Source organism: Loxodonta africana, chromosome 6, assembly GCF_030014295.1.
Source record: "Loxodonta africana isolate mLoxAfr1 chromosome 6, mLoxAfr1.hap2, whole genome shotgun sequence".
In the NCBI taxonomy this organism is placed as follows: domain Eukaryota; kingdom Metazoa; phylum Chordata; class Mammalia; order Proboscidea; family Elephantidae; genus Loxodonta; species Loxodonta africana.
In genome coordinates, this window is record NC_087347.1 from 84,906,767 (window position 1) to 84,922,608 (window position 15,842).

Consider the following 15,842-nt stretch of genomic DNA (forward strand, 5'->3'; position numbering starts at 1 on the left):
TCATCTTACAACAAGAAGATATTGGAAAACTTAGGTGTTTCTCTAAATTGCACTTCTTCTCTGGAAAACATCAGAGGGACATGAAATCCACATTCATTTTCTTCTGTTAAAAATATTTTAATTATAGCAAATTAACAACTACTTGGATTATTTAAATACATAAGCTTACAGTAATATTAGCTGTACAGTCATTTTTAATTGCCTTCATTGTTACTTTGTGAAAATGAATAAGTAATGATTTTACCTGGACCTTTTTATTATACTACTTGGGGTCAGCGTGAGTTGGAATCAATTTGACAGCAACCAACAACCACAGATTTTAGAACTTAATGTTCTATAATAAAATGAAATCAAACCAAATGAGATTTAAAACTAAATAAAATGTATTACATTTGGAATAGAGTTATTTTTGTGTAGAGTTAAGCTGGAAATCCCCCCTATTTATCTTTCTATTCTGGATCTCCCTGTTGTGACTGAACTAGAAAATGCAAATACCTCAGTTTGGCCAGCAGAGGGCACCTTTACATTTATAAAGAGAATGAAATTCTGCTGTTTCCTTGGGGAAGATGATAATGTAACAGTGTAGAGTGCCATGCGTGATTATACAGTGCGCATGACTGTGAAGACATGCGTATATTTTGATTTATATATTCCTTCACGTGAAGATTTTAAAATTCCACCCCAGCTAATGAGCTTACCAACCTGCTTGTTTTCAGACTTTAATACCTTCTTTTTCATATTTCCCCATATGTTCCACTCCTTAGGTTTATCCGGTGACATTATGCTTTGGAATATATTGTGGATATATTTTGCATAGATCAAGTTCTGTAGGAGGGGTTTAAAAATTGACCTTTATAAAACAGCCTCCTTCTCCCTGGCCCAATCTGTTATAGCACTCTTTTTGTTGTTGTTTTGTTTTGCCTTTTTATAGAACAAAGTCCAATCTTAAATTTGGACTATACTAATTTCGGTATAAAATTTATCCTTACACTCGAATACCAGAATAATGCTCTGTATTACTTCTAGAAACGTAGAGATTTCTAGAATCTTTAGAAATATATGCAATAGAATTTGAAAGCTTAGTGGGGAAGATAAATTGATAAAGTAGTATACAATACTGTTGTATCAGAATCACCCATACTATTTCAGGATTGGTTTGAATTGAGACAAGTATCTTTTCTCCTTTTTTTTTTTTTTTTAATTGTGCTTTAAGTGAAAGTTTACAGATCAAGTCAGTCTCTCACACAAAAACTTATATACACCTTGCTACATACTCCCAATTGCTCTCCCCCTAATTAGACAGCCCGCTCATGTCCATTCCACCAGCTTCTAACCCCCTCTATCCTCTCATCTCCCCTCCAGGGAGGAGATGCCAACATAGTCTCAAGTGTCCATCTGATCCAAGAAGCTCACTCCTCACCAGCATCCCTCTCCAACCCATTGTCCAGTCCAATTCCTATCTGAAGAGTTGGCTTTGGGAATGGTTCCTGTCCTGGGCCGACAGAAGGTCTGGCGGCTATGACCACCGGGGTCCTTCTAGTCTCATCCAGACCATTAAGTCTGGTCTTTTTACAAGAATTTGGGGTCTGCATCCCACTGTTCTCCACCTTTTCTGCTTTTCTAAATTTAGTTGCCATTCATTTCTGGGAACTAGCAGTACCAGCGAGGCAATCCAAAAGACAGATATTCTTTTAAGCCAAGAAAGAGAGAGAGACTGATATTGGTGTTTGTTAAAGGATAACATAAGTTTCTATTTTATTTGAAAACTACTGTGAGCCATGAGGGTCAGTTTTTAATAGCTCCAGGAGGGTTACTTTTCGTATCTCAGGAATGAGGACATAGATATTTTGCCAGAAAGAAATCTCTCTAGCATACAGCTTGTACATGCCCAATTTATTTTCATGACATCCCTTTATGGCTACATACCTAAAGCTTTTTTTAGCAGAGTTTCAACAAAAGGTGACGATATTAACTTGATAATAAGACCTTGTCCTCCTGCTATTTTAGAGTATGGATGAAGAGTCTAATGACTAGAATCCAGAGCAGTAGGAAGAAGGAAAGGAGTTGGCCACCTTGTACCACTGAGGATACCAAGCTCTGGCATAGCCCTCACCCTCAAAGGGTTTATAATCTAGTGCACAAAATAGGGCCCATGCCCAAATGAGAAACAGTAATCTATTATAGCAAAAAACAAAACAAAAACAAAAAACAACAACACTTGAACAACATATTAAAAGATAAGGAAAGAAGACTTGTGAGAGGAGGAAGACTGATCAGAAAAAGCTTACTAAAGGGGGAATTTAAAACATTTCATCTGAGCCTCAAGGGTCCGATGTTGCATTTGGAAACAGAGGTGGCAGGCGGCATTCCGGGTTGCAAGAGCATCCTGTACAAATGCTTGGGCGTAGGAAAGTTAGACAGTGTGTTCCGGGGAAGAGTTAAACTAGAAGGGGAGCATTTGTGGAGAGGCGTGATGGAAGATAAGGCTTGCAAGATCAATGAGAGGCAATGAATTTCTCTAAGTATAATCTGAGCTACTGCTTTTCCTAGGACAACAACAACAACAAAAAACCATAAAAAGTTTGGATAATTGCTAAGTACCAACCCAGTGCACGTATGATCATCTCAGATTATGTTTGTAGGAAAGTCCTTAGTGAACTATGTCCAGTGGGGTGCTGGAGCCAACTCACACTGGCTTGCAAGAGCTGAGTGTGCCCTTCTTTTCCCAACATCATGCTGGTAGTTTGAAATCGGCCATGATGAGAATATTTAAATCATGGAAATTGACAATTGCTTATAAATCAGGTTTTTTCTTTTTTTTTTTTTCCACCTAAAGAGCCAGTTGTTAAGCATTTACAAGGACACCCTTAAATGCATCTCTCCACTATTTTCCTCACATCTGCTCAAGTCTGCTTAACTCACATACACCTTCTTGAAGGGTGTTTGCCAGACAAAGAGGCTTCCAACTCATCTTCTACCTTCCAATCCCTAAACCTCGTTCCTGCCAAAACTTGCTTCCCATGTGGTCATCTGGCTTGTACTCCGAACTTGACTCCACTTGAGGTCTTCCCACCTCTGTGACTGACTGGCAATGAAAGAATGGGCCATTCTCACAATCATGGGTTATTCTCAGAACCCTGTACTTTAATAACTGTGTTTCTATGTTGAGATCCAATTTAAAAAGGCCAGAGAACACCGATGATACAGTTTAAGCCAGAATCATTGCACAAAGTTCCAATTTAATTCTGGCTGAAACATTTCCCCAGTAGAAGTCCTATAGACAGGAGAAGAGGTGCTCCCTGGGTAACCATGTGGGCCCGTGGCTCTAGGAGAGGGATTTTTCTCTTTGGGGAACTCATTTCCTAGAAGCTTGGATCCAGGAGAGAATGTGCAAGGTGGGTGGAGGTGGCTTCTCCCCATTCTGCTGGAACACATGTTCCCTGGCACGAGAGCAAAATCTGACAGACCAAAATGTGAGTGTGTGCGTGCGTGTATAGATCTATATACATAGAACTGAAAATAAAGGTGATCTATTTCCTTTCAAAAGAGATGGAAAATAAGTTATTTCAAAAGAAAAAGAAATGTATATTGTTAGCAGTATGGAAGTGAGCACACTAAAGAAGCCCCTGGGTCTTTGTGTGTGTGTCCCTGTGTTCACTGGCACTTAAAACTTTAGAGAAAGTCTTTGACATTCCAGGTTTGATATTCTGGGTTTGAAATAGAGGGAAGGTGGGATAGCCAGGAGTCCCTGAGTGGTGCAAATGGTTAACGCGTTTGGCTAGTAACCGAAAGGTTGGCGGCTCAAGTCCACCCAAATAATTAGCCATTACAATCCCTATGAAGCATAGCTCTTTCCTGACATGCGTGGGGCCACCATGGGTCAGAACTGACTCAGTGGCAAATGGTTTTTAACTGGGGATAACTAAAGAGGAGAAGCTAGCATGGGTCATGAGGTCAGAATTATAATAAACAGAAAATTGCCATGAAAACTGAACTTATACTAATTGAGGACCTTATATGCACTAATTCTTAGGCAAATGGAAGCTGTCTGTGCTCTTCTTCATTCTTCCCCCTTGCATTGTTTTCTGCTGTAACACAAACCTATTTTTCTGGAAGAAGAAATGGATGACAGACTGAGGCAAAGTGAAAGAAAGGAAAGATGTTCTGTGGAGTGAGAAATACATCTAGGCTGAAAATTGGAGGGACACTACCTGACAAGAAGAGAAGTTAAGAACCAATTTGTATGTTACCTAATTAGGCTTAGCTCTTTTTGTCAACCAATTGTTATAATAGTATTTTCCAGCAGAGGGCAGACTTTACATGGCAATAAGTCTAACAGGAGTTACAAGAGGTTTGTTTGAATTTTTTTTTTTTTTAGCTTCAACATTTTTGGTTTCTAAATGGTTTAAAAATATTTTAAAGTATTTAAGGTTTAGGGTACGTTAAATATAAAATTTCTTGGATGCAGGTTAATATTTCTGCCTTAATAGTAAAATTTTCAAGATGTGGTTGTGAAATGAGGCCGTTTTTTACGTGGCTTATGGACTGGTCTTAAAACCCAAACCAAACCCATTGCCGTCGAGTCGATTCCGACTCATAGCGACCCTACAGGACAGAGTAGAACTTCTTCATAGAGTTTCCAAGGAGCACCTGGTGGATTCGAAGTGCCGACCTTTTCTGGTTAGCAGCCATAGCGCTTAACCACTATGCCGCCAGGGTCTTGGACACTATCATTGTAAGCACAGCTATTTTTTGTGTTGTTTGCAAACTTATTACAGAAAACTCTATTTCAGAGTATAATTTTCCCTCATTCCAATAAAGTTTGATGTGAATACTTGTTTTCTTTAATAATTAGAAATTTCCACCATTTTCTAATCTGTTTCATAGCTAGCTTTTGTATTTTCCCTAGAGGAAATAACACCTTTATAAAAGCTAACTAAACTGATTATACAATCTAATTCCAATAATTAAAACCCCTCTAAATAGCAACCTTATCAGAATATAAGGTTTGTTTGTTTTCATTTCCTTGTTCTAACAGAATCATTTTTACAGTAAATGAGAAAGTAGAAACTCCTGTCTATATTAAAACAAAATAACAAAACACGTTAAGTCACTTATTAGCAGTGACTGAGCTTAGCCCTGGAGCCTGATCTGTTTGACTCCATAGCATGTGTTCTTTTCAAAGCAACACCCTGCCTCCAGTTGACTCTCTTTAATCTGACCTATTTTAAAATCACAAACACAAGACTTTATTCATTAGGACTTAAGTCCAGGTTGACATGTTTTGGAAAGTACAAAGAAGGAAATAAGACAATCCTGTACAAATCAGTTGCAGAAATTCTTGGCTTAGAAACTCAATAGATTGGTTTAATTTTGTCATTCTGTAAACACTTTCTTGATCCTGCTTTTTGGGGGTGTGTGTGTGTGGGTGACATGTAATTTTTAAGTGAATGCGAGAGGAAATCTCTGGGGAAGGAATTCTCAGTGTTAGGGGAAATATAGTACATTTTCCTTTATTATCAAAGGCATCTCCTTTTTAATTTCTATTTCTATGAACACAGAAAAAAAAATATCAAAATGCATAAGAATTTGCTGCCTAGGAAACAAAATTATTTTTGTGAGGAGAAACTGGCGATTCATATCCCCTCAAAATGGCAAAGAAATACAGTGCTACATACTCGCTTTCATTTTCATAGTTATCTTTAGCAGAATTATTGCAATTAATTTTGTGCAGTGAAGGTAGAGGTTTTTCTGTTTTTGTTTGTGTGCAGAAAAAAGTTTAAAAACCATGCATATGTTTAAATGTACAGTTAATGAAAGTCTACCAAAACGATATCAGAAACATTAACAAAATAAAATCTCTAACCTTTTTTTTTTTTCTTGGAAAGATAAGCCCTGTTTCAAGATAAGTAGAAAATTGGACCTTGCAGTGAAAATGTCTATATATTGTTTTAAAAAAGAGAGCCTTGCATTTTACTTAATATTATGGATACAGGAGTGCTCGCTTGCTTACATAACTTCACACAAATCATCGGCTATGCTTGGTGTTAGGTAAAGATCACTGAAATACTGGACTTGATTTCAGAAAACGGGGCCTCCCAGCTCTGCTACGTAATAGCTGTGTTATCTGGGCAAATCGCTTAACCTCTCTGAGCTTTGGTTTCTCACTAAAATTGAGGTGATAATGATATCTACACATAAGATGTTGAGAGCTGAAAACGTAATTTACATTACATCTGTGAAAGCACTGAGCATGGTGTCTCCCTGACACTTTGCAGATTTGTTTGTTAGATCAAAATAATCCATGTAATTAATTAATAATATCCTATTTTTGGTAGCAGCTTTCTTTAATATTCATAAATTATTTGTGCGCTTTGCATAAATTGTACCCCCACACTTTATATATATTGAAATAAAGCTGGAGGAAAATCTTGACTTTCCATATCCATGGAATAAGTTTAAGATTATAGTTTAACTGCAGATGATTAGAAAATGAAATGAAAATCAAATATAATTTCTATCCCTACTACACTTAGTGCAAAACTTAATGATACAGTGTTAGATTTTAAATATTATGTATTAGTATTTTTCAGTAATTTTGGTATTGGCTTCAGTGCTGTTTACTACGTTTAAAACAACAGTAAATGAAAATCATGTCCACAGTGACTTTTTTTTCCTCAGAAATCTTAGTCTGTGTTTCTAGATCTAGAATTATCCTTGCAATGACATTTCCCCATCTCATTTTACACCTTGCCTTTTCCTTACAAATCATATTCTCTTTTCATCAGTACATCCGCCCAAAACGCTGTTCTACTTGACAGTTCTATCCCACACTCGCCTCTGAGCTTCTAACAAGACATACCTCTGGGAATTGCAAAGTGCCATATTTAAAATCACTCAGTGAGATATACAGGTTTTCCCGTGTGATCATAAGGGATTCCTCAAATCTGAGTTTTAGAGCTAATCTGTGACAACTGATAAGCACAGTATTTTCACATTAGTATATTTATGTTGTGCTAATATACTTAAACAGTATGCATGTCCATTGAGAATATTTCCACAAATTTTCTTATCAGCTTTCTTTTAACTTTTAAGGGAGGTATCTTACATATTTATATGCACTGCACCTCCCAAACTAAATAGGTTTATCCAAACTGGAAGGTAGATGTCACAAAAAGATACTCAGTGGAATGCTAAAAACCAAACTAGTTGCAGTTGAGTGATTCCAACACATGGCGACCCCGTGTGGGCAGAGTAGAACTGCACTTCATAGGAGCTTTCAGAAGCAGATCACCAGGTCTTTTTTCCAAGGCACCTCTGAGTGGGTTTGAACAACCAAACTTGCGGTTAGTAGTCAAACGCTTAACCATTTGTGCCAACCGTGGACTCCTGATGGAATACTAAAAAACCCATTGCTGTCAAGTAGATTCAGACTCATAGCGACCCTTTGTTAGTGCTGAGCACTTAACCACTGCACCATTAGGGCTCCTTGGAATACTAAACAAACCCGTTGCTGCTGAATTAATTCTAGCAACCCGATCAGACAGAGCAGAACTGCCCCCATAGGTTTTCCAAGGCTATAAATCTCTACTGAAGCGGACTGTCACATCTTTGTCTAACGGAGCTGCTGGTGGTTTCGAACTGCCGACCTTTCAGTTAGCAGTCAATCACTTTAATCACTGCCCCACCAGGGCTCCTTAACTCTATACTAGTCAGCAATAAAAAGGAACAAGTTACTGATACATGCAACAACATGGATAAATCTCAGAAGTCTTCTGCTAAGTTAAAGAAGCCAGACACAAGGACTACATATTACATGGATCCATTTATATGACATTCTGGAAAAAGCAAAACTGTAAGGACAAAAACTAGATCAGTGGATAGCAGGAGGAAATTGAGTACAAAAGGGCATGAGGGAACTCTTTGGGAGTGATAGAAATACATTTTATCTTGATTGTGATTGTGGTTACAAAATTGTAGGCATGTGTCAAACTCATCAAACTATACACCTGACATGGGTGACTCGTATGTAAATTATACATTGGTAAACCTGACTTAAAAAAGATTAACTGGTTAAAAAATGAAGAAAATACTTGTTTTGAGGAGTTGTGTATCATCTTTTTCCAGATACCTTTTACTGATAACATACCATGTGTCTGTTTTCCATTCATTTCCATTTCCAGCCCTAAATGTATGACATTCAGACTAGTTTTAAATAGGTAAAGGCTACTTTAGTATAATTTATTTAGTGTGCTGTGGCACTTTAAGGTTAATGATTAAAATGATAATTCTATAACAAGTGTAAATATTACATAGTATTACTAATTGTAAGAAGAACGTTATTAAATGAAACTCCTGCCCTACTAACATACACCTATTTGATTTTTATTTCATTTTTTAAATCACTAGCAATTAAGCTACTGTGCTAGGAACTTATTGTACCTGGTATTATTTAATGATTTTCAAATCCTGTGAGGTAAGTGGTATTAGTCCCATTTTAAAGAAGGGGAACTTAGGCTCAGAGTAGTCAATAGCAAGCTTCCCAAGTCCTTCTAGTTCAAAGCCAACATTTGTAACCACCTTTCATTCATTTTTAGAGGTTTAACAATAGGTTGCGTAAGTCCTTGGAGTTAAAATTTAAGGAGAGAATTCTTCCCTCCAGGAGGATTTTCAAGAGGAATTGATACTGAGTATTGAAAACAGAGACTCATGATCCCTAAATGAGGGTGTGTACTCGCCACTCAGATTAACAATAACCTTTTGATAGAAGCTTAGTTTAATTACAGAAGAGTTATTTCCAACCTCACACAAGCTTCCAGTACAACTGTGAATCCAGGCTTTAGTGAGATTGTCTAAAAAAAAGCAAATGCTTTCTGAGTTTATAAATTTATCACTGAACTACTATTTTCATAACCTATGAGTACATCAACACACATTATTAACTCCTTGCAATTTTACATAAAAATGACTCCCTGAGTTCTGTATAATACTTTCTATATGGAAGATATTATCAAGCCTAAATCTTATTTTTTGGGCAAAATTTACACACAATTTATGACAAAAGTCATAAATCCTTACAAATTTGCACCAGGTTTCCTACTGGACATATAATATTTTAGGTAGATAATATGTATTTGATTCACTACTTGGCAGCTGCTCATCCATAGTGGATTCTTTTTTATTGTAGCTTGCCAGAAAGTCTTACCTTTTATTCATAGCTGCCTGGGTGTGCCTTCCCCACTTGCATTGAACTGTATGTACTGTGTGCTGTAGAGGTGTGCAGCTAAAATACGTTTATTCTCAGAAATATTTTTAAAATATTTTAAAATGTTTTCCTTTGCAGAATCAGACACAAGTTTGGCAGAAGGAAGTGTCAGCTGCTTAGATGAAAGTCTTGGACATAACAGCAACATGGGCAGTGATTCAGGCACCATGGGAAGTGATTCAGGTACTGCCTAACTGTTGTGTAAACCTTAAAAAGTGTGAAATAAGACGCCATATAGTGGAAAGCATGGGGGCTGTTCATACCCTCCCTAATGTATTTATGCAATTAAAGCAGTTCTTTTCTGCTGTGAAGTAGTTCTGGAACTTTGCCATTCACCTTCTTGAGATGTACACTTACAGAAGTCTTTTAGAACCAATTAATTTTGATCCAGGACGTATATCTTTTTGGTCCAGCATATTCCACATTCTATAGAATCATGTCATCTATTGTATTTATGAGAACCTATCAGTTAATTTGGCTACATTTAAAAACTGTATTCTATTTTGTACATTTATTCCCAAACCCTACTTTTTCTTAAAATACATTTTAAATAAATTAATATTATCGATACAATGAGTTTATAGATAACTGCAGATAACAAAAGACTTCCTCTTCAAATGAAATGCTAGAAATTCCGAGTATCGTTAAGAGTTCCACTTCTTATAAACATCACTTGCATAGGAGCAGAGTTTGCAAAATATTTTGGTCACTAAATGAGAATTTTAGTAGGTATCTACCAAATTGCTCTCTATATTGGTCATATAACCCACCAGTAGTGAATGAGAATGCCTGTTTCCAATCCCCCGTACTTCTGACAATCCCGTTATCAGCCTTCTTAACTTTTGTCAGTCTGATGGGTTTCAAATACTTTCTTTGAATGTGCGTTTCCACTGCTACTACTAGGGTAAGATGTTAATATCTTCTAAATATGGCGGGGGTAGATCCTTGGGTGTCTGTTACACATATTTCTGTATTTTTTATTTATATGCTTGACATGTTTCATAATTAAAATGAACAAATTATAACAACTAAAATAAATGCTTTGCAGAATGGCCAGCAAATTACTTTATTGTTAATTTGTTCTGTGACTGTGGAAAACACTCATAAAATATTGTATACTTCAGATTATCCTGCATTAGCAAAAGAATTATAGAAATTTAGATGTAGAATAAGCCTAAAGGGAAAAATAATTTACGTAAAAATGGTTATCTGCCCTAAAGGCTTTCCAAATGGGGGCCCACCACCTCTTTTAGTTTTATGTCCCTTTTCTCGTAACAACACTGCCAAAATCCGTTAGAACAAGTTGGTAGAGGAAACCCAGTTCACTAAATGTCAGTCATAACCTTCGTTTTAATTAGAAAGGGTTCATTCATTTCTGTTCACTTCAGTCAGTGTTTACTAAGTTCTTGCCAAGTGCTTATTTTTGTGGATTGTGGTTTTTTTCTATAGTTGTTATAAAATTGATCAATTTAATTATTAACATTTCTATTAAATACAATTGATACTCTAGCTAATATTTAATGCTTAAGCTTCTGGACCACATCCTAATTTTTGTTTGTCTAAGTAAGGGCTTTTCAACAATATTCATTCATGCAACAAATATTGAATGTGTATCCTCTGTGTGCAGGGAATTTTGCCTATTTAGAGCTGTTAGCAAATGTAAGTATTTGCTGATTTTTAGTTCTCAGTGTTGCATGAAAGATGTGATAAATCTAAATGCAACCTACTTTTGAAAAGCAAATACATTTTCAAAAGCAAATATGTTTTAAAAGACAAACACATTTTCAAGGGTACCCCTTCAAGTTCTAGATGGATCACTTTTTAGCAGAAAAGAATTACTTTGCATAGTGAGTAGTAAAATTCTGAAATTATAAAATTATGAAATTCCTTACCCTCAAGTGCATGGTATAGGCTGAAAAAGAAATCAGTTTAAAAATGGTTTAAACAAGTTGGTGAATGTTAAACACATATGAAATTACTGAAATGCATTGTAATGCTTGGCATTATGTTGTAACCTTTGAGATTGACATTACCAAACCTAAACCAAACCCACCACCATCCAGTTGATTCCAACTCCAAGTGGCCTTATAGGACAGAGTAGAGCTGCTCCATAGGGTTTCCAAGGCTATAATCTTTATGAAAGCAGAGGCTACATCTTTCTCCTGCAGAGCGGCTGGTGGATTCAAACCGCTGACCTTTCAGTTAGCAGCCGATTGCTTAACCACTGAGCCACCAGGGCTCCTTTGAGGTTGACATTAAAGGGACCTTATTTTACCTGGTCTTTGTCCTTGTTTAAAGGTCTTTATCAGGATGTAAGGATCATAAACTGACCCTCCTTTAAAGAAGCATTGGAAGTATTATGCTATAGTAAAACATAATTAGCTGTACTTTTAAGGTTTAAATATTCTAATTATATGATGGGAAGTTTTGTTTTTTTTTTTTCTGCTTCCCATTTTGAGAGGGATATGCTGCTTCTACAAAGTGGTAATATTCTTGGCAATACACATTGGCCTGATATGTAGAAAGTGTTTCCTTACTATTTTGAGGTAGTGCCTATTAATATTTGCCCAGCTGGAATGGTGTATTTTTTCCGTGGTTACATACTACAGGTAAAGGAATAGTTTGGCAATTTCAAACACATGCAGTGACAGACCTTTTCTCTCCAAGAATAACTCAGCTGTCAAAAATCAATGTGAGAATGAAATTTGCCACATGGTGTAGTTCCAAGAGAATATTATTATTTAAGTCCTATTTGATTTTATTTTTTGACCATTTATATGGTATAGGGTAATTTTGGGGTCATCAGTCAGTATTTATTATAGAGGCAAGGCACAATGTTACTCAAAGCCTGTGCATATTTTAAATACTATTTGCATTATTGCATTTAATTGATTCTACTTTTCAAAGAGAGCCAAAACCAAACAAACAACAGACAAATAGAAACCCAAACATTTCTTTTTTTAAGGGAATTTGCTCCTGGCTCAGTGACACCAGCCCAGTTCTCTCCTTCTGTGGCAGAGAAAAAAATTCTCTTTTCACTGCTTATGAGGATATATTCTCCCATCCCTATGTCAGAAGATGTGATAAGGCAAGAATCAGTCTGAATATTTAGCACTCACCCAGTTCTTATCTTTGGATGCTACTCTCACATTGAATCCAAGTTTCATTTTTTTCCAATCCACTCTTCTCTTTTAAACTTGGGGCTACCCATCAAGTCTCCTAGATTTGACAGGAACTCCAAAACAATGGAAAGTATTTAGACATCTATCTAGCCATCAATTTTTAGTGGCAGGAGTATATTACCCTAGACTCTAAAGTCCTGGAAGACAAGGGCTGTATTCTTGTGCAGTGCATGGCATGTAATAGGCACCCAAACCAAAACCAAACATGTTGCCCTTGAGTCAATTCTGATTCATAGTGACCCTATAGGACAGAGTAGAACTGTCCCAGTTGGTTTCCAAGGAGCAACTGGTGAATTTGAACTGCCGACCTTTTTTTTAGCAGCCAAGCCCTTAACCTCTATGCCACCAAGGCTCCAATAAGCACCCAGTAAATATTTATTCCAGAATGATAGTGGTACATGACTAGATAAGTATGTATCAGAAAAACATCTTGACTTTGGTCCTTGAATTAAAGTTTGAACATGATAGCCCTTTTTACATTCTATATTTCTTAAATTTATTTGTATTGTAAATGTCTAATATGTGTGAGTGATGTTGATATTTACTCATTTGACTTGGTTTTTAATTCCTGGGGAAAGACTTAGAAAAGTACTGCATGTTTCTCTTTTTGTTTCTTGCTACGCAAGGATATAGTAGTAAGCATGAAGGACAAAGGAGGGAAATGATAGTTTAAGTCGTACAGGCAGCTGTTATGAAGGAAGCATCATGTCATCGTTTTAACCTAAGCAAAAATGTACCTAGAATGAAATAAAACAAAGAAAACCTGATATCTTTTAACAAGCTTCCTAGATCAAATAGCAAACTAGACAAGGTACATTTCTGGATCTTGGTGTTAGATACCATTTAAAATATATCTTCCTTTGCAGATACCCTAGCTTTTTGGAAAAGTTAGGTGATAAATACTCAACATGGGTGGCATATTAGGATTTGATAATGTATAAAAGCCACTTATCAAAAAAGCAATGGTGTTCGTAAATATATTTGAACCTTACATAAATATAATAGAAAACAAATTATTACCATTGCCGCAGAGTTCAAAGCAGTCACGGAAAGGAAACTCCCAAATGTGTATTAAAAAAAATCTGGTCATCTTGAAAGAGTTTTTCATGAAAGTCATATTAAACAAATCAGCAGATGATCTAGTGATAGCTTAAATGTATTGCATCCGTCTTTACTCAGCCATACAGAAGGCAAACTTCCTGCCAAGTTAGGAGATGACTCTTACTAAGTGATATATGGTGTGAATTTTCCTACCTGTTCAGATAGTACTATCACAACAAGTTAAAACCAACTTAAATATAATCATCCAGTTGCTGAAATGGAACCATCAGCACCTTTTTTGAAGTTAATGGGACTGTGTTAGTTTGGTTTTATTGCAGTCATTGATAGGATAACGAGCACTTACTTCATATGGTAAGTACTGTGATTCTTTTTTTTCTGACTGTGTGAAGCGTAAGGTGGGCTTTTAGACTGGTATAATATTAATTTTCTTGCATTTTGCATTGAAAGTGATGCATTTTAGATCTTTCTCCCTTGACATTAATATAGAAAAATGTAGTCATTTCTAAACAAAAGATATTATTGTTAAGCCAAAGTATGTTATAAATATTTTATTGTAATTTTCATAAAGTAATGTATTTTATCAATATTTTAAATTTAGGTACTTAAAAGATAATTTAGATACTTAAAAGATGAAACAAAGATGAGTTAAGAAGCAAATATTTAGTTATATATCTATTGGAAATATTTTTAATAATTATGCTTTCAATTTCAGGAGAATGTATATGAATACATAGAGCTATATAAAAAGGTGATAAAATGGCAAAATTAGTCACATTTTAACCAATAAAGTTGTTTTTCAGTGTTCAGTAAAAACCTACCAATTAAATGAAAGGCTAGCATGGGAGGAATTTTTCCCCACTCTGTAAATCTAGTTGGCCCAGATGAGAAAAAGGACTCAATGTATATATATCATAGCATATGCACATTCATAAATTCATTTAAAAAACTACATATACATATGTATATAATACCTTTTGGTATTTGGTTGTCAGATAAAGTTTTACAGCTGAGGAAAAGTACTATCAACTCTGATGCCTTCTGCTAATAAAAAATAAGGGGAATACAGAATAAGGCAGATTATTCCTACTTTCCCAGTTCCTCTTGAGTTTGTGTTTAGAACGACTGAGAGGAAAAAGTAGGACATAATGGCTCAACAAAGAATTGGAAAGTCTGACTCATTATTAACTGTAGCTGCCAAGCCTGGACAGCTGTTTTTGTCATTTCCCTTTAACTTTGCCCCTCTGTGAAAAGACCCCTCTGCTACTCCCTACCCACGCTGCTAATTCACCTCCTCTACTAGTACCCACACCCCCCACCACCACTTCCATGCTAAAGCCCCTGGCTTGTAGCCCGCAAATGCAAACGGAGAGCTGATGCCCATTTAGGACAGAAAGCAGATCATGGTCTGGTTTGAACTACACATGAAAAGGCGTTTAAATCACAAGAGGCATATATTCAGTTTCAGACTCCCTAATCTTAATCATTTTGTTGCCTCTTCCCTAATTTTTTGTCTTTTTAACATTACTCAGATGAAGAGAATGAGATGAGAAGAGCATCCCCTGAGCCTGAGCTGCATCTCAGGTCTTACCAAATGGAAGTTGCCAAGCCAGCCTTAGAAGGGAAGAATATCATCATCTGCCTCCCTACAGGGAGTGGGAAAACCAGAGTGGCTGTGTACATTGCCAAGGATCACTTGGACAAGAAGAAAAAATCATCTGAACCTGGAAAAGTTATCGTCCTTGTCAATAAGGTGTTCAGACGATATAATATAACTTTATTCACTTTCATTTTATTAATCTGAAACGTGTGTAACAATATTTGTAACAGTAGATCACATAGATTCAGTTAAGAGTAATGTCCGTGTAAAGGAGCCCTAGTGGCACAATGCTGTTTAACTGAAAGGTTGATGGTTCAAACCCACCAGCTGCTCCATGGGAGAAAAGACCAGGAGATCTGCTCCTGTAAAGATTTCAGCCTAGGAAACCCTGTGGGCACAGTTCTACTCTGTCCTGTGGGGTTGCTATGAGTTGGAATCGACTCGATGGCACACAACAACAATGTCAACATAAGTCATTTGTTTTATTTTTTACTCTTTGCTTTTCTAAGTTATCAGCCTTTAAAATGGAACTTTTCCAGAAAATCAGAATGGTAAATCAAATGACTGTAACTCAGGTCTGAAGAGTATATTTACCCAAATATTCTTTAAGGTTAACTGGTACTAATTTATGTTATCATTACATATGAACGTGAATGTTCCCAAAATATCACTGGAATCTGGAATCAGACATTCACTTACTGTCTTTTATAGTCTCTTTGTCTGTTGACCCATAAGT

General features: G+C 36.2%; 1 protein-coding gene across 2 annotated transcripts in view; it reads left to right on the forward strand.

Moving 5' to 3' along the window:
* IFIH1 (interferon induced with helicase C domain 1) overlaps positions 1-15,842 on the forward strand; it is a 78,327-nt gene that overhangs the window by 29,097 nt on the left and 33,388 nt on the right. For both annotated transcript variants that reach the window (XM_003405827.4, XM_023542884.2), the window contains 2 exons: positions 9,344-9,448; positions 15,039-15,259. In XM_003405827.4, coding sequence (XP_003405875.1) covers positions 9,344-9,448; positions 15,039-15,259 — 326 coding nt within the window. The remainder of the gene's footprint in view (positions 1-9,343; positions 9,449-15,038; positions 15,260-15,842) is intronic.